This window comes from Lagenorhynchus albirostris, chromosome 19 (genome assembly GCF_949774975.1).
Source record: "Lagenorhynchus albirostris chromosome 19, mLagAlb1.1, whole genome shotgun sequence".
NCBI lineage: Eukaryota > Metazoa > Chordata > Mammalia > Artiodactyla > Delphinidae > Lagenorhynchus > Lagenorhynchus albirostris.
Window position 1 is genome coordinate 18,320,090 of NC_083113.1, and position 18,595 is coordinate 18,338,684.

Below are 18,595 nucleotides of genomic sequence, written 5' to 3' on the forward strand. Positions count from 1 at the left end.
ATGCTCAGGCCTCTGCTCAGGAGTGAGGGCTTAGCGCCCTCTGGTGGCCCAGTACTGTCTCTGCTTGAGAAGATGTGCGCCCTCCCTCGCTCCCCCACTCCTCAACAGTATAGATGCCCAGGGGCGGGGCGGAAGGCGGGCCCAAAAGTGAGGGGTCTCAGCCTGACTGCTTGGGTGGGATTTCAGCTCCAGGTCCTGCCGCTGTGCAGCTCTGGGCAGGCCTCTCTGTACCTCGGTCTCCTCACCTATGAAGTAGGGTAAGGCATGGTCAGGGCTGCTGGGAGGGTGTATCAGGCAGCACGTGGGAGAGGGCATCATGGCACTGGCCCATCAGGAGCGCTTGATTCGCGGTGGCAAACCCTAGGCCCCATGGTTTGGAATTACTTCTGACCTCTGACACCTGACCCTTGCCCTAGGCTTCAAGTGATCTTGGGAGCAGACCTCCAGCCCACTCTCTCCATCTCCCCTCCTGGAGGCCGGCCCAGAGACGGGGAGGGGGCAGGAGCGTCTGTTCCCACGTGGCCCCAACCCCAGCGGCACCCTTGGCCACCCTCTGCTGTCTTCTTACAGCCGAGCCTCCTGTGCAAAGGGCCCTTCTGGGCAGCATGAAGAGTCAGGGAGCAGCGCAGGCCTCACCGCCAGGCCAGGCCGCCCCGAAGAACCAAAGCTCAGGGCTGTCACGTGCCCTCCCCTGAGCCTGGGACTGTGGACCACGGAGCCCCCTCCGTCCAGCAAGATCATCTGGGGCTAGCACACTCCCCATGCCAGGGGCAGCTCCCCCAGCCTCATCCAGGGTCATTGTACCCACCAGCATGGGGCCCGGAGATGGGGGCAGGATTCTTTCAGCCCTGCTCAGCCCCACACTGCCCACCCCCAGTTCCTGGAGACCACCCTGGTCCACTCCTGGGCCCATAGGTCAGCAGTTATCCTCTTGTGCCCAGTTCTAGGTGAGATCGGGGGAGAGACCAGGACAAAATTCCCATGATTAGCCATGAGTGCTCCCCAGAGAGGAAAGGGCCAAGAGGACGGGGAGAGTGAGGGAAGACCACCTTCTGCCCTCAGGGCTCTCCTGGGGCTCCCATTCCCCCACCAAGGGGTCTCAACCCTGAGGATGAAATTGGTAAACAGGCCCTGCCTGGGAGGGGATAGGGGTCCTGGATGACTGCCCCTCCATCCACTGCCTGCCCACCTCTGTCTTGAGCCCTTTTGTGGGTGGCCAGGCCCATGGTGACAGCAGATAGGATGGTTTGGTCATGTCTGGGAGGCCAGAGGTAACTGAAACTCATGTCTGACCATCTGGCTGGACCTCACATCTCATCTCCCCGGGGGACTCTAGGGCTTTTGGGATGTTTATTCTCTTCACCACTTAGAGAGCAGGTCTCATGTCTAGGGAGGGCTCAGCTGCAGGGACTTCACTGTGGGCTGCCCCAGAGAGGGCCTATTTGGAGGACCAAGCTGGCAGAGGGCACTGGGAGTTCAGTGGTTATTTTCGCAACTTGATGGGCCGGCTTGGCCCCTGGAAGGAGGCTGTGACCCCTTCTTGGGTCCCTGACCCAGAGGGCCCCCTCCTTCACCACGAAGTGGTAAACAGGTTAAATGGGGCAGGGAGGGGCAGGGGAGGGGCAGCACACGATGGTCCCAGAGAGGAGGGAGGAAGGTCCACATTCCCCCCATCCTCCCAACACATATACGGGCTCACACACGTGTACACGCCCCCTCACCCCAGACACAGATGCCCATAAGACACCTACCACACCACTCACACACACTTATACACGTACACATAGACTCACATGCTCACCATGCGCCCCCCAGAAACACACACACACACACACACACACACACACACACACACACACACACACACACTTTCCTTTGTTGGCAGTTAAGTCCACTGTCCTTAGGGCTATATGAGGCTGGGCCTGGGGCTGGGGGCTGGAGCTGGGCCCGGCACCATCTCAGTGGATTCAGGGTGAGGTCTCAGGGCTGGGCTTCTGGAGCTCATACTGGGGACCATCAAGCGGTGATCATGGTCATTGCCTGGACTGTGCTTCTGCCGTCGCCACCCAGAAGGAAAGCCCCTCTTTGATGGATGTGTTTGTGTGTACATCTGCCCAACCCAGGCCTGGTTGTCTCTGAGAGATGACACAAGATGTGTTTTCCTACCCTCAAGTACACACACACACACACACACACACACACACACACACACACACACTCATTCACACCATGGAAGGATGGTCCCTGGGCAAACCTGATCGCCTCCAAGCAGCAGCAGTGGGTGAAGGTGCCCTGCAGGCTGCCCCAGCCGGGCTTCTGTGTGTCTTCTTGCTGAGTAGAAGACCAGTGACACTGCCACAGTCTTCGCCAAAGGCATCCTCGACCAGAGGCACTGTTTCTGCATTAGGAATTCCACCTCACTTTGTGAGCACCGCAGCCTAGGGGCAGCTGTTTCTGGGTTATGGTCAGCCAGGCCCCTCCCTGCCTCCTCTCACATTGACCTGGCCCTGGCTGAGGTGTTGAGGCGTCTCTGAGCCTCTCACCATCTGCCTTCCTGCCTTCCACCCCTGTGAATCCCTCAGGCCCTGACCCCAGCCTCCTCCCTGCCCCTCTGGGTTCCTTCTGTCCAATGGCCCAGGCCACTTGCAGCTGGAACCCGAGCGGAGACCTCACCCTGATCAGGGTTCTTGGCTACATGTGGCCCTGAGCAGGTAGCGGGCAGCCTCAACCCCCTTGTTCTGCCTTTATACCTTTCCAGAGCTCAGAAAGAAAGGTGGAGCCAATCATGCTAGTGTGAACCTGGCTGGGATGTCCCACCTTGGGGAGCACAGCGCCCCCTGTGTCTGGCAGCATCTCCCTTAGCAACTGGGAGCAGACTGAGAGCCAGCTCGGGAGAGAAAGGCCACAGAAGGGTTCAGGAGGGCATGCGGCAGACTGCGGGCAGACAGGCTGACAGAGAGATGAGACCCAATGGTGGCAGACAGACAGGCCCCTAGAAACACCCAGGCAGCACTTCCTATTACAAACAAGACCCCAAAACTGCCGTAGTCATACCCAAACTCAAAGCTCCAACTAACACTTTCTCTGAGGCCTTTCGAGAATCACCCTGCCTTTTGACAATTTCAGACCATTTCTGCGTGTGAAAAATGTATGCTTCTGGGGGAGAAGTTTCCTCTACAGCTCCTTCCCCCCCGCCCCCACCCCGCAGAGCTGGTTCACATGTGGGCAGGCAATCCTGGTGTCTTTGAAGTGGTTCCGTCAGGGAATGCAGTCAGGGATCAAGGCCCGGTCAGGGGGTCTGCAGATGACATCTTCCGGCCAAAGCCCTGCTTATCCCAGGGTTCAGAAAGCCAAGGATGGCATCACTCCCTGCCTGGAAATGCCACACCCCCTGAGACCCGTGTGCAGTGTCCCATTGACCCCAGGGGCAGCCCCCAAATAGCAAGCTTGCCCAGAGAGCTTGTCACTGCTCTGGCAGTCCCCAGAGGGCCCCCCACAAAGTGCACTGACAAAAAGGGACCTTGATGGTCCTCCACGGGGACAGGTCTATCTTCTTTGGGGATGAATGTGCCGGTACCCAGACGGGAGGACCCTACTGACGGAGACCTGGCCTCGGGAGCCTGAGGCGAGATGCTGCTGGCATCCTGAAAGTGAGCTGCTGGGTGCTCTGCTCCTTCTGCTTGTGCCCTGGGCTTGCCTGGCTGGGGTCTGCAGGCGCGGGGCTCAGGCTGTCCTCAGGAGAGAGAAGGAGCCCCAAAAAGTACGGGGAAGGGCCCCTGTGTTTCCACACCAACGCACAGAGGACTGACCTGGCTGCTCTGGAAACCATGTGCTTTATTTGGAACCCCTCATTCCAAGGGAACCTCCCCCCGGGTCTTAGAAAAGCTGCAAACCCTGTGGTTTGGTACAAGGCAATGGCTGAGGGATGCGGGAAATCCCTTACAGCCGGGGCCTTCATCCTCTGGGCCTCAGACTTCCCTGGTCATCCTGACGGTAGAGCTGGGTATGGGCAGCTGGGACTCTTGGGGTGTCCAGCTCACCCTCCAGCATCTCCCTTATTTGAGGTGTATGGAAGAGGGTATGGGACAGAGGCCAGGGTCCCCATCCAAGGCCTGGGCCTCTGTGGCCCCCTGAAGGGCCTGCACCACCCAGCAGGCACGGCTCCTCAGAGCCCTGTTGCTCTGGGTACATCTCAGCTCCCAGGTGAGAACCCGCGGAGCGTGGGATGCCCCTGCGGACAGGTGAGTGGGTGGCGCCGGGCCGCCCACGGCCGGTTGGCCCCACCCCTCAGTACAGGTCTGCGAAGGGCTTGGAGTAGTTGAACATCAGGTAGTCCATATAGTAGAAGTCGTAGGTGCGCTGCCGCTGCGGGGTCGAGAGCTGGGCGAAGTACTGGTGGGCGATCTGTGCGGTGGTCCGCGCCTCCTGCGAGTGCCGGTCCTTGAACCGCGGGAAGGTCAGGTTCCGCGGCGCGTGGACGAGGCTCAGGAAGAAGTCGGCGTCGTCCTCCATGCTCTCAAACTTGCCCACAAAGTCATAGTCGATGAGGCAGGGGCTGCACAGCCGGCTGACGTGGTCCCAGTGGATGTCCATCCCCACGGGCCGGTGCACGTCCAGTAGGTACTGGATGAACTCGGGGAACCGCACGCCGGAGCCCGTCCGCAGGGCCTCCCGAGAGGCATTGGCCCGGTATCGGGCCAGGATGGCCTTGCCGAAGACGGGGTGATAGTAGCTATTGGGGTGCTCAAACTTGTCGCGGAAGGCAGAGACCAGCCTCTCGAAGGGCTCGCGGACGAAGAGCATCTTGGTGTAGGTGCTGAGGCGGTGAAGGATGCCCTGGCGGTCGAAGGTGTCCAGCCGCTTGAGGGCGCTGCCGTAGTGGACGGTGTTGTGCTGGATGTCGGTGGTGGACGAGGCCAGCCCGGCCAGCACCATGAGTACCCGCTTCCAGTTGGAGCAGCCCGCCTTGGGCACCTCGCAGTACAGCACGCGGTGGCGGTCCTCCACGAAGATGCGGGACACGTGGCGGGGCGTGACCGCCCTGCGGCTGCTGCTCGCCCTGTACTTGGCGCACGCCTCCCGCATCACCCGCTTGCGCTCCTGCTGGCTCTGGTGCAGGCTGACCCAACGGCCGTCCAGGGCCCGGGGTGCTGGCCGGACGAACGTACCAGCCGAGCTGTTGGCTGGGATGGCCGCCGCAGCTGGCATTTTCTTGATAAGCAGTCGCCGGCGGCGCTGCCGGGGTCGCAGACGGGCCCCCACGTTTAGGTGGGCTTGAGGCTGCTGGGACACCTGTAGGTTCAGGCCCCTCGGGGCCCGGCTGGACAAGTCTCGGGTGACACTCTCTGTGGGTGCCTTAAAGTCACCATCCTGGGAACTGCCTGATGGGAGGTCCTGGGGCAAGAAGAGAACTGGTTAGCAGGGTGGACAGGTCAGCTGGGCACTGTGGGTCACACAGGTCAGGCCCTGGCCACGGCCGGGCTCCCTGACCCCTCTGTAGACTGCGTTTTTTCCCAGGTGAGGGAGAGGGGGACAGGCTGGCCCTGCAGGACGCGACCCCTTTGGTCTGAGCCCCCATAACAGCCCCCACAATCCCCTCTCCCCTCAAGAGGCCGTGGTGTGAGGTGCAAGTGTCATTTAGGCCACAAGATGGCGCAGGTCTCCCAGGAATAGCCTCCTGGTGACGAGGGGCAGGGGGAGCTGGTGGCCCGGGGGAGCCAGGCTCAGAGGTAATGCTTCTACCAGCACAGGCCAAGGCCGCCATCCAAAGGGAAAGGGAAATTCATGGGGCCAAGGTCCCAGGCTTTGTTCCCAAGGCTCCTGGGGAAGACAGGACACATTTTTCTTTCCAAGAATGGGTTTACTGTGAGCTCTGAGCTTTCTTCCCTGCCCTCCCCAGCTTCCCCCAGGTTGCCCATGAGATTCATCAGACTCTCAGAACTCACGCTGTGGGGCTCCTGTGGCTTGATGTTGAACTTTATTCCTGAAAAGCAAACAGAGAGGACGGTGTTAGCAGTGGAAGTATCACGTGGTCCACAGGGACCACCTGCTTACAGGCTCTTGACTGTGGGTGCCCGGGCTGGAAAAGGCAGTTCGGGGGGATGGGAGGAGAGGCATGGCACGGTGCAAGTGCCCCTCCCCTCTCATACCCATGCAGCGAGTGGGAGTGCAGCAGAGACGTGGTCCCACTGGCTCCCAGCTGATGCTCACTGCTGGGTGTCCCACCTCCTGATGTGACCATCACGAGGGTCCAGAGGCGCCCTGCCCAAGGGTGCCCGCATACCTGCCCAGTGGAGCACCCAGGAACCTCACAGCCTGCCCCCACCTCACACTTTCATTAAGTCATGGGGAAGGGCCCTCCGGGAAGATCTGTCCATCTTCTCTTTATACCCTGTCCTAGCTCTAGCCTTTCTGTGCCTGAAGATGACACACTCGTACCCATACCTTGGCACACAGGCCTGGGAGTGGAACACACTCTTTCCCCTCCGCCTTGGGCCTCCCCACTGGCTCCAGAAAGTTCCTTCACCTCGGCATCTGCTTTGCGGTTTGGGCCATCTCAGCTGGTCTTGGGGCTCCTGGTTGAGCTGGCTTCATCTCCAAAGGGCTGAAGAGAGGCCCGCACAGGGACTGATTGCCTGGTGAGCCTTTATTGGCGACTAGGGGGAGAATGGAGAGAGATCAGCGCATCACTGGCCACGCTCCAGACTGTTCGCACTGCCCACCAAGGAGGTGCTTTGCCTGCGCTTATCACTCAGGATAAGCTCTGGGGAGTCGAAGCTTTGACCAGAGCACGGGGTTTTGCTTGGGTCTGTTTGGTCCCAGGTGGTCCTTTTCAGGGGAGGTCCCAGGAGAACGGGAGGATTTCCTCGGGGGAGCCTATTCAGGAGTCTTGGCTTCCTTCCCCATCCCAGCCTGGCCTCTGAGGCGTCGGGGTTCTTCCTGCCCCTGTGCCAGGCGAGTGGACATTTCTGCTCTGAGGCGTTGCCAAAAGCCACAGTCACAGTCAGCACTGGGCATCCTTTAAACAAGCGGAAAGCTCCAACTTCCAGCTGGCGCGGTGGGACGCCTGACTGAGCTCTGCCTGCTGCTGGGGGTGGGGATTGTTCTGAAGGCTCTTCCCCTGCTGTCTCTGTGTACACGGCAGAGGTCCAGTGGCTGGAGCCCAGCTGACGAGGGGACATCCGGGTCCTCTGTCCCTGACCCAGGGACTCCGCTGATTCCTTGTGAGATCCATTTTTACAGGTTCAGCCACTGCTATGCCCCTGGCCTTATACTGGTCGATCTGAGGATGTGCCCACAGTTCTCCTTCATTCATCTGCCAGTGAGAGTGGGGGAACGTGAGGTCACCCCTGGGCTGGAAATCCTAAATTCCCTGAGCCTGGCTGGACCTTTTCCGAGTCCCATGATAGGTGGAGGTGAAGGCACAACTTACGTTGCATCTTTCTTCTCTGCAATACTAGTCTTTGACCTCTTTTCCCAGAGGATGACCCTTCCCTGGGCAAAGGGCAGAGTGTCCACACCTTCCCGGGCATCCCCCAGCTTATGTGCATTATGTGTGTGTGCATGTGGCTGAGCCCTGAAACAGGCCTTCCAGACTCTTCCATGGAGAGGGGGAAGCCCCCTGTAGAACTGGCTGCACCCCTCAGGGGGTGGAGTGTCAGCAGCAGGTGCCTGACCTTGAGGCAGGAGCCTCTTAGAGTTAAGCCCCTCAAAGGGTCCCCCTCTCAGCCCAGAGCCTCCTTCCCTCTGCCGTGCCCCCCGCTCCCCGCGTCCTTCCACATCTCTTCAGGTGGCAGTCCCCAGCATGAGCTTCCTGGGCTCATTTCCCTCTGATACGTGCAAGTTCCCTCTTGCAGCCAATGATCACAGATCCCTTCACCAGAAGGGACCCTCTGCACACTCAGTTTTCCTTCACGCTGCCGGGTGTCCTTAATTATTTTCTGATGGCAGCTGGCTCTGCTAAATCACCTTTCCTCCTCAGAGCCTCAGACACAGGAGTTTACTCTGCTTGTCAATCCTGTCAACTTGTCAAGGTGCGATGCTGCTTATTTATTTTCCTTTTCTGGAGCAAATGAGTCGTGCCAGATTTGGCCGAGAACGGGGTGGAGGAGCCGCTTACAAAAGGCATCTTGCCAGCAGGTGAAGTCAGATGAGGATGTGCTCACAGAGCCACAGCCCCTACGGCTGCGACATCCCATCAGCTCTATCCCCACCGCCTGGAGGGTGGTGGGCTGTGAGGTCTGACCCATTTTCATCTGTGCAGACCGGACAGGAGGGCTCTGAGCCTGAAGGGGTTCCAAGGCAGGCCAGGCCAGAGCTCTGAGCACAGCCTGGAGAGAAAGTCCTTGCTGGACAGAGCCCAGGGCTGGGTGAGTCTCCTGAGCTACTGACCACTTTTGTCCAACAAAGCCAACTGGTTGCAACTGTCCCCTTTGAAAAAAACGATTATCTTGTGGAAAACCCAACAACAGATCTTATGTGGAGCCTGAGGTGGCCACAAGTTGCATGTTCGTGACCCTTAAACTTATGGCAGCTTTTTGGCAGACCGTGAGCCTATCCCACATGGCCGCTTTGGAATAAAGAAATGTAAGGAAGGAAATGTAACAGAAATGGCCGGAAATGGCCCCGCTGGCCAGGGTCCCGGTGTCCCTACTTTTTTCTTGGAGGAAGCTGCTCTTTCACACCCTGTTCAGATAAAGCCTGAAGCAAAGACCACCCCCAGCTCTGAGCAGGTGACGGCCAGGAGGAGCCTTGGGCATCTTGAGCCTGGGGCCTGCGCATTCCCTAGAGAGCTGCACTCAGGACCCTGGACAGCTCCAGGGAGCAGCCCGGGAAGGGCCCTGCCTCTGCTGCACCACCAGGAAGGAAGGTATTGTCACCAGGAGCCCCCGGAACCCGTGCCACGGGGGACTTGGCCTCAACATAGCACCACAGGCCCAGCCCCCAAATAAGTCTAAGAGGTAGATAAAAGCCATGCCCCCAGCCTTCTCTTCCATCCAATATCACCATGCTGCGTCTCACCTCGCCTGTCTCCCTCACGCCTACCCTGTGACAGGAACCCCCAATGCCAGTCATTGCTTTCAGAGTCTGCTTTCAGAGTCTGAGTCACCTGTCCTCTCCCTTCAGCATAACATTAATAACCTGTAAGGGAGCCCTATCCCCCTGTACGGAAAGAAATAAACGACCACTTTCTCTTTCTGGACAGAGGAGATTGGCAGAGTGGTGGAAACACATGCAGTATGATGGCAGTGAGCATCGGTGGGAGTAAACAAGGTGTGAGCTATTGGGGCTGCCAAGCGCCCTCCACACTGCGAGCCCTTCATTGGCTGAAGGTTTTCTTCTGAGCGTTTGGCTGAAGAAGCTTCCTGGCTGCCTGCCAAGGGGATGCAGAGACGGATGAGAGTGAGAGGCCAGCCCTATAATTAGGCCGTGCAGCCTGGGTCTGCAGCAGAGCTGGGGAGCGGGGGGGTCACTGGCATGTGGGCTGTTGGGGAGGACGGTCCCTAGCCCACCACTCCTCTCTGAATCACAGGAGGGAGACCTGCTGTGTTCAGTTCAGAAGTCCCAATCCTGGCTGCCCGGGACCCACTGGGGGTGGGGGCCGGGGACCAGCCTTTCGGTCTGGCTGTGTAGACAAGTGACACTGACGTGGGTCAAAATAGGACTCAAGTGCCTAGAAAGGGCTGCCTTGACCCCCTGGCCCCAGGTAGGTCATTTGAGGAGAGTGACTGCTGTTCTAGCTGCTCAAATTCCAGCCCTAGGCCCTGATGGGCAGTGGGGAGAGGGTCCTGCCACTCTAAACGCTGCAGCCTTGGGGAAGCCATGGCTGTCCGGAAGGAGTCAGACCCACAAACAGGGACAGAGATGGGAGAGAACTGGAGGGGCCAGGCGGGGCCCCAGCTATGAGTGCAAGTGCAAAGTCCCTGCCCTGTCCGGAGTTTCAGACTCGTGGTCCTTGGATTCCCCAGAGTTTCCTGCACTGAGCTGGGTTTCCTTGGTTCCTTTCCACAGCCTGGCTCTTCCGGCGGCTGAGCCTGCATGATGGACATCCCCACACCCATCTGTGCTGTCCACCCACACGTCCACTTATGCTGCCCATCAGGCCAGGAGACTCCAGGGGTTTCAGGCTGGGCGGAGCCAGGAGAGACACCAAAGGCAAGTCCCCCACTGCACCCTGGGTGCCCCACATACGAGATCCTGCATCCGAGCATTGGTCCCACCCCAGACTCCCTGGCAGCTGCGTCTGGTGCGATGAACACCGTTGCCCTGCACTGCTGTTTCCACATCCCAATAAGAAAGAAGTTGATCCTGTACCTACCACGTGTACTGGGAGAAAGGCCGTCATGCCCTGGGGCAGCCCTGCCTGGCTGGCCAGTGTGCAGGACCTCACGCAAGCGGTGATGAGCTACAAGGTGTGAGACTGGGATGCTGGCAGGAGAAACGGCAGCCAGGGTGCATGTGCTGGTGGCTCGGGTCAGGGGAGAGACCCCGAGGGAGCTGCGAGGCCACACTCTGCAGGGAGTCTGAAAGGTTTCTGAATGAGGGTCCCCCAGAGAAACCACCAACAGGATATATGTATGTGGAGGAGGGTTTAGTTTAAGCGATTGGCTCTTGTAGTTGTGGAGGATGGGTGAAATCTGCAGGGCAGGCCACGGCCTAGAGACCCAGGGAAGAACTGATGGTGCAGCTCGGGTCTGAGGGCCGTCTGGAGGCGGAATTCTTTCCTTCTTTTCTCCTAAGGCCTTCAACTGATTGGACGAGGCCCACCCACATTATGGAGGGTAATCTCTTTATTCAAAGTCTATTGATTCAAAGGTAATCATATCTAGGGACTTCCCTGGCGGTCCGGTGGTTAAAGATTTCACCTTCCGACGCAGGGGGCGGTGCGGGTTCGATCCCTGGTCGGGGAGCTAAGATCCCACACGCCTCGGGGCCAAGAAACCAAAAACATAAAACAGAAGCAATATTGTAACAAAAATTCAATAAAGCCTTTTAAAAAAATTAAAAAATCAAAAAATAAAACATCAAAAAATAAAGGTAAAAATAAAGGTAATCTAAAAAATACCTTCACAGTAACATCTAGACTGGTGTTTGACCACACATCTGGGCACCACAGCCTAGTCAAGCTGACATATAAACTTAACCTTCACAGAGGGTGTAGAGGTTTCCTAGGGTTGCTGTAACAGAGGACCACAAAACGGGCTGGTGTAAAAATAACAAAAATGCATTCTCTCACAGTTCTGGAGGCCAGATGTCTGAAATGAAGGCGTCAGCAAGGCCCTGCTCCCTCCGGAGCCTCAAGGGGAGGCTCCTTCCTTGCCTCGTCTAGCTTCTGGCTGCCCCAGATGCTCCTTGGCTGTGGCAATTGAGATCCAACCTCTGCCTCTGTCCTCCCACGGCTGTCTTACGTACCTGTCCCTTCTCCTCTGGTCGTTTTGCATTAGGGCCCACCCTAATGACCGCATCTTGATGACATCTGCAAAGAGCCTATAATATGGTCACATGCACAGGTGCTAGAGGCTGAGACTTCAACCTATTTGGCGGGTGGGGGGGGCACAATTCATTTCCTAACACGGGGGAAGCGATTTCAGAGGGCTTTCAGAGCACTGGGCAGGGAAACCCTGGAGGAGGTGAGAAAACACTTCCCTTGCTGGGTTGGTGGCCCAATTAGTAATGAAGGACTGTGTTAGTTCTCCGTGTTCTTGGGGCAGAAACGGTGTCAGACAGAGTCTGGCACAAGGCCTGGCACACAGCAGGAGCTCAGTAAACGCTCGTGAGAAAGCCAAGGCTGCCTGGACCGAGAGCTGGCCCTGGAGGGGGACGGGTGTCGGGCTTCTCTCTGCAGCCCAGGGTTCCGGCTGGAGTCCACCAACCCTCCCGCTGAGCTTCTCCGGCTCGGCCTGGTAGCCTGAGAAGCGTCTGTGTGTCTGGGTGGCAGGCGCCAGCCGACTAGCCAGATGCAGACAGGAGCTGTGCCGGCCGAGGGTTTGTCCAGCCCACCCCGGCTGTGTGGGGTCTGTGTGGTTGGAACTGACACACCCAGCTGGCTCCCTCGCATTGCCACCTGGGGGGCACCTGGCCAGGGCCTGCTCCGGGGTCCTCGCAGTGGCTGTATCTCCTCCGGCTCTTCTCCCACCAGCTCAGGCTCTGCCCTTTTGAGGGGCAAGCCCTCCTGACCGCCCCCTCGGCCTCTGTCTGCCTCATTGTGAGCTGCTCCCTTCATCTGGGCAGATTGTTAATTTATGCAGATTTGATGCAAAACTCAGCAATTAGAGGGCAGCCTGGACTCAAGGCACAGAACTCAGACGGAAGAAGCCTCACCAAAGGGCCTTAAATTCTCACTTGTGTTCACTGGAAAATTCAACTCATTAAATTCTCTGCTAGGGACTCAGCTCACAGCCATGCCACCCCTGCTGCCCCCAGGGCCCAGGGCAGGCAAATGGGGCTCCAGGCAGCTGGGGGCCCCAGATGAAGGTGCTGGCTGCTCCTGGAACCAAAAGGTGGCTCTGTAGTCAGTGTGGACCTTGGGGAAAGGTGGGGGTCAGGCCACACATGCTCCTGGGCGGGACAGCAGGTGGCCCTGCAGGACTCTGTCCTCTTGCCTCAGCCTCTGGGGAGTGGGGAGAACTTCTTCAAGTTGCTCTGAGACAACCAAACTCACAGTGGGGTCACCTTCGGCCCCAGACCAGAGCAAGGGCTTCCTCTCCCTTAACCTAGAGACGCCACTGAGTCATAGCTTTTAACAAGGGGTCAGCATATTTAAAAAGAAGGAAAAGAGAAAATGAGAACACTGCTGTGTGACCTTAACCTCACTAAACTTTAGTCTCCTCACCAGGAAGATGGGATAAAAATACCCATCTCCCCGTTCCACAGATGTGTAAATGAAACGGTGCACAGTGGTGGGCATAGAGAGCGCACACAGGATAGAAGCCACCGGCCCCCGGTATCCCCATCAAATGGATACCTTCGCCCCGGCTGAGCTTCCCTGAGCCCAGCTCCCGCACGATCGCAGGACCTCTGGGACCTGTCTGCCGGGGAGGGAAGCGGGAATCTTCCCGTCTTGGGCTGATGGGCACCTGACAGCTCGGACCGCTACTTGTTTTGGTTAGCGATTCCATTCCCTCGCCTCTGAGATTAGGATCCGCATTTCAACTGGGTAGCTCCTTGTCCGCGAATCCCCTTGGAGCTGTCAGAGTGGGGCCCTGGAGCTGCCTGTCAGTCAACCAGCCAGCCAGTTAGAGGGTCTGCAAAGCCGACAGCTGTCCTGCCGTTCCACCCCTGCCCATCTGCCCATCACTTGGTTGGTCTCTGAGCATCCTCCGTGTGCCCGCCTGTCCACAGGGGAGGGGTCCCCAGCTCCCACCTCGAGGCTCTCCTGTGTCAGAGCCTGGGGGTGACTCCACCACGTTCAGGGGGGGTGTGGCCCCAGCACACGTGCCATGCACTGCTCTGTGCCCTCACATGTGCACGTCGCATGGAACAGGACCTGGTACGTCCTGCTGCTACACCATGTGTGCCAAGGGGATGCCTCGCACCACATCTCTGTGCCGCACACACGCATGCTTCCTGCTGTGCGCTGCGGCCTGCGCTGGGCGGGGAGGCTACGTTCGTGTCCGTGTACGGTTTCTGAGAGCACGTGGCACACGCTTTAGAGCAAGCCACACCTTTCCTTCCCTTTATGTATTCCTTCAACACACATAGGCCTTTCCAGGATAGCGGGAGCTAGTGGATGCTGCCGCAGATGAGATAGAAGCAAGCTCATGACACTCGCCGGCAAAGTCACGGTGCCCCCGGCGGCACCTGCGGCGTGGGAGCTGGTGGCAGAACACAGTCACGCAGGCCACCGCGGTCTGTCCATTCACTCCACGCTGACTGAGCACTGTATGTGCCCGGCAGTGTCTTAGGCGCCAGTGACGGCATCTTGGCCGTGAACGGGACAGTCGTGGCCCCGCCCTCATGGCGTTCACAGGAGGTGAGGCGCTGAACAGTGGTTCCACGTGTGATGGCAGTCACGGAGGACGTGGCAGGCAGCAAGTGGTGGGGGACACCAGCGAGTCCAGGGCATCAGGTGAGCTCTCCCTTAGGTGGTGACAATCAATTGACGCCTGAAAGTGATGAGGGCATTCCTGGCAGAGGTCGATGGCCTTGACCATGACAGCAGGGCTCATGGGATGCAGAGAGGCAGAGACTGAAGGGTGTCCAGAAATGGCAGGACCATGGTGGCTGCAGGGAGGCCCAGCAAGGAAGGGGCCGTCTGGTCCCAGCAAAGGTAGCAGATCCTTAACTTCTCTCCTAAGGCCCGAAGGGGAGCCTAGAAGGGCTTTAAGCTGCGAGTTATTGTGAATTTGAGTGATTCTGAGATGAAGAGCTGAAGACAGAGCAGAAAGGCTGGTCCGTGCATGTTGCCGTTGTCCGGGCAGGACATGTCTGAGGCCTGGCCCCAGGTGATGACGGTAGAAAGTGGGGAAACGTGCGAAGAGTATTTCAGGAGGAACAGTCAGCAGTAGGAGGTGTGCTGGTAAATGTGTAACAACTGGCTCCGTGGGTGGCGGGGTGGGGGAGGAGCCTAACTTGTAGTGTTTGCTGATTTCCCGCGTGTAAATACTCCTACCGTGGCAGATTCCAAGCTGCTGATGTAACTGTGGAGCTGGGCCCTCGTGGACTGGTACCAGTGGGCCCCTGGATCAGCGGGACCTGGGGGCTGACTGGGAGCAGAGTCAGGGACCCTGGCTTCTGGCTTCAGCAGTAGGGGTGTGCTGGTGGCATTTCCTGCGAAGGGGGGCAGATCCTCACTGAGTCTGAGACGCCTATGGGTCTCCCAAGGGCAGATGTCCAGAGGGCGGCTGAAGGAGGGACGATGGGGGCAGGTGTATGAGCTGGGGCACATTCCATGGCCTGTGGCTCTCTGGGGTCGGTGACGGTGTGGGACCAGCACTTTCCAGAGGACAGAAAGCAGGGCAGACGCAGCCAGTTACCTGGAGCACAGGCAGTGGGCCTGGCCTGAGTCCTGCCCTTGTCCACAGCCCCCGGGGAGCCACGGCGCCGGCTCCGAGTCACGTGACCAGCTTGAATGGGATGGATGTAACGTTCTTCCTGTTTGGCTGTCAGGGGCCCCTGGTGACTGCTCTCCAGCCAGCGCTCTGCAGGAAGGGGCCTAATTTGGCTTGAATATCGGTGAGTTCCTGCTGGGGGTTGCCAGAAAATAAAAACGAGTGAGTCATGCTGGAGCCCGAGGCCGAGACGGCCCCACTGAGGGGCTGCCTGTTTGCAGGGAAAATGCCAACACCACCGACTGGCCCAGGCCTGTGACAGACTCTGCTTCTCTGGAGCCGAGTCAGGCCGTCAGAGGCCGCCGGCGGGGCAGCCTCATTACCGCGACGGCCTGGCCACAAGATAAGGATCGGGCCGGCTCGAGCCGGCTTAAGGATGTGACGTGCCGGCCGCAGCATCAATTACTGAGCTGGCCTGTGGCCGTCAGACCCGTCACAGCTGCTGCCTGCGATACCCTGAAGAGCCACAACAGTAAATCCGTCGTAGCTGATGCTTCCTTGAAGGGCCCCCCACCTGCTGCAGGGGCCGCTCGGTGAGGGAGGCATCCCAGGCTCCCAGGGGGGAGTCGGACTCCTGCAACTGAGACGGCAAAGGGCTGCCCAGGGGCTCAGGGATGGGCCGCCCCAGATGGCCGTGCATCAGCAGTCACGCTGTCCACTGATCGTGCCCGGAGGGGCCCCTGGCCCCGACTCCAGCACCTCCCAGGCCCATCCTCTCTCCAGCGTCTCCTCCAGCACCATTGGGACCCCCCCCCCGCCGCCTCCCCCAGGGGCAGTGGCATTTCAGGGATCATCCTGTGTGCCCCTGAGCAGAACTGAGCCCCTGGTGACTCACAGATGGCAAGGGCAAGGCAGGGGGCCCTGGCAGTCCATCCAGCTGTTCTCTGCCACGGGTCTGGAGAGCTGCGGTCCACAGCTAACCCTAACCCCAAGGCAGGGCCTTGAAAGTGGAGTCGGTCCAGCCAAGGACCGGGCCACCAGCGGCTCAGGAAGTCTTCGGTCTGAGGATCTGGCCGGGTCCTCCAAGAGGTGAGGCACTAATCCTGGCCTTGCCAGTAGCTGGCTGTGGAGACGTCACCTTCCCCGGACATCTGGCTAAGACCCACTCACTCTCCCTTCTGTCTGCCCGGCTCATCACCCTGGGGTCCAGCCAGCAGTGGGCCTGGCTGGCTGGGGGCTGGGGAGCGCAGAAAACCTATCTTCCCACTGCTCCCTCACAGGGTGCTGGAGCTGGGCTCTACACCCGCATCACGCCATCACGCAAAGACCCACAGGCCCTGTGTCCCCAGCCCCCAGCTCACGAAAGGCAACGGTCTGCAGAAACCAAAGGCCTAAAGGACGAGGAAAAACTGATCAGGACTCTTAAACCCTAATGTAGAGGAGCAATGCCGGGCCTGAACTCAGGCAGGGCAGGGAGCTGAAAGGGGAGGGTAGCTTCTGGAGAACCGCCAGCGGGGAGGGCTGGCGGGCTTGGTGAGTCAGGGCTGAGGATGAGGGAAGTGTCTGGGGTGCCCCGCATAATGTTGTCCGGGGGAGGTCCAGGGGGAGGGAGGAGCCGGCGGGGGAAGACAACACCCTGGGTTTGTTCATCTTGAACCAGAGACCCAAGACTTGAGTAAGGCCCGCAGATAGAAGCTGGAAACAGTGTCTAGACACAACCCAGCCCAAACTTCCAACATCCTTGAAACACGAGCCAACGTAACACTGCATAACAATACCCTCTTAGCTCTGAGCACAATATTAAGTAGAACTACACACCGGAAATACCATCCAGCATTTTCACAACTGTCACGTGTATTTAGACTTTGCCAAAGCAGCAGAGACCCCAGTGCCCCTCTGGCCAGCAGCATTTGGGGGATGTCTCCTTAACTCTGAGAGGCACCCTTCACAGGGAAATGCCTGGCTGGGGCACGGGGGCTGCTGGGTTCCTAGCAGGCCCTCTCTGAGGTGACCGGATGTTCCCTTCAAGGCTCCGTTCTCCTCTTAGCCTCGGCCTGCACATTGGCAGCAAAGCTCTGGAAGTCAGACGCGCCTGCGTTGCAAATAGAACGTGGTCCCTGTGTAATAGCTGCTCACAGGGTGGCGAGGGCCACCGTGAACAGAAAGCTGAAGAAGATATTCTGAGCTGTCTTTCTGCTTCCTTTGAAGTCCAACCGGCAGCTGCTCTCAGGACGACGAGCACGGATCACAGGCACAGACGCAGCCCCTCCCGGCTATGTGCATTTCCTTCGGAATTAAGACTCCTGTCTGGATTACTGGGCATGCGTTTGGGGCACCTCTTTGCAGTTGAGAATGTGCCATTCCACAGAACAGAAGCGACCTGGCTCACGCCTTGTCCTTCTGTGCCTGTGTGTGGTGGAGACGAGGGGCTGCCCGTGTTGGTGTCTTTGGGGCCATCCTCTCCAGAAGGAATTGGTTCTCTGGCTGGGTGAGAGCGGCTCAGCCCACCGAGGCTTCTTCTGCAGGATTAAACATCATTCCTTCTAATGACTTGACTTATGTCTGGAGGTTTACAGCTCCGAACAAAATATTGTGGATGGCAATAAATCACACCAGGGATGTTTACAGCGGCGACTGGAGTGTTTTCTGTTTGTTAGGGAGGTGATTAGAGAACGAGGGGCTGCTGTGTAATAGCTCATGTGGGGCAGGGAGTGCCCAGGACACACGTGGCGTCGGGCTTTTGTGCGAATTTGTGGCTGGAGATGGCAGGGGTTTCAGAAGAGCTGGAGATCCGCAGCAAGGCACTATTCTGGGCGCTGAGGAGGCTCACGGGCGGTGGACATCCTGAGAATATCACTTCCAGCTTTCAGCCACTGTCTCCCCTGCTGCATCCCCGACAGAGGGCACAAGCCGGCTGATGTCAGGGCCCAGGAACCCACGTATGCCGTTCCTCTGTGCACTGGACAGCTTCCGCAGCACACTGGGGCCATGCGCCAGTCTGCAGCCTTGTCTTGGGTGGGGAGAGGACCTGGATGGGCCAGGCTAGAATGGCTCTGCAGCGCTGAGCTTCTGGGAAGAATGAGGACCAATCGGGCTGCAGACAGGTGCCCCTGGGCTGGCATCTCTCACTCAGATGGTCAACAGAGAGGGATCTCTTTCCCCCGAGACATCACCCTGCAGAGCAGAGCTCAGAGGAACCGAAGTCAACCTCAAGGTTGGCCAAGGATTTAGATGGGACCCCAGCCTGGGCTCAGGAAGAAACCCACAGCCCTGCTTCCCCAGCTCCTGTCCTTCGCTGAAGTCTTCTGTCAGAGACGCTGTCACCCATGCCCCCAATGGCTGGGAATGGCTGTCCCTGTGAGGCAGGGCAGAGGCTGGAGTTGGCATGCAAGGAGGGCGAACGCTTGAGGGGCTGCCACAGAGCAACCTGGACAGTTCCCACCAGACCAGCTGACGCTCCATTCTGGCTGGAAGTCTGTGAGAGTCCAAGCCTTTTTGTTGGTAAAATGAATCCTGTCCCTGGCATCAAACTGGGGGAAAGGCAATGGGAGGAGGCAGGACGGGGGTCAAGCTCTGGGGGGAGGTCTGCTGATCCCACGGGGGCA

General features: G+C 58.7%; 1 protein-coding gene across 1 annotated transcript in view; it reads right to left on the minus strand.

The window, feature by feature from the left end:
* Positions 1 to 4,269: 4,269 nt before the first annotated feature.
* CHST8 (carbohydrate sulfotransferase 8) overlaps positions 4,270 to 18,595 on the minus strand; it is a 120,741-nt gene continuing 106,415 nt past the window's right edge. Inside the window, exons 3-4 of the mRNA XM_060130940.1 lie at positions 5,946 to 5,983; positions 4,270 to 5,394 (exon numbers count right to left, since the gene is read on the minus strand). Of these exons, the coding sequence (XP_059986923.1) occupies positions 4,288 to 5,394; positions 5,946 to 5,983 (1,145 nt within the window). The 3' untranslated portion in view covers positions 4,270 to 4,287. The remainder of the gene's footprint in view (positions 5,395 to 5,945; positions 5,984 to 18,595) is intronic.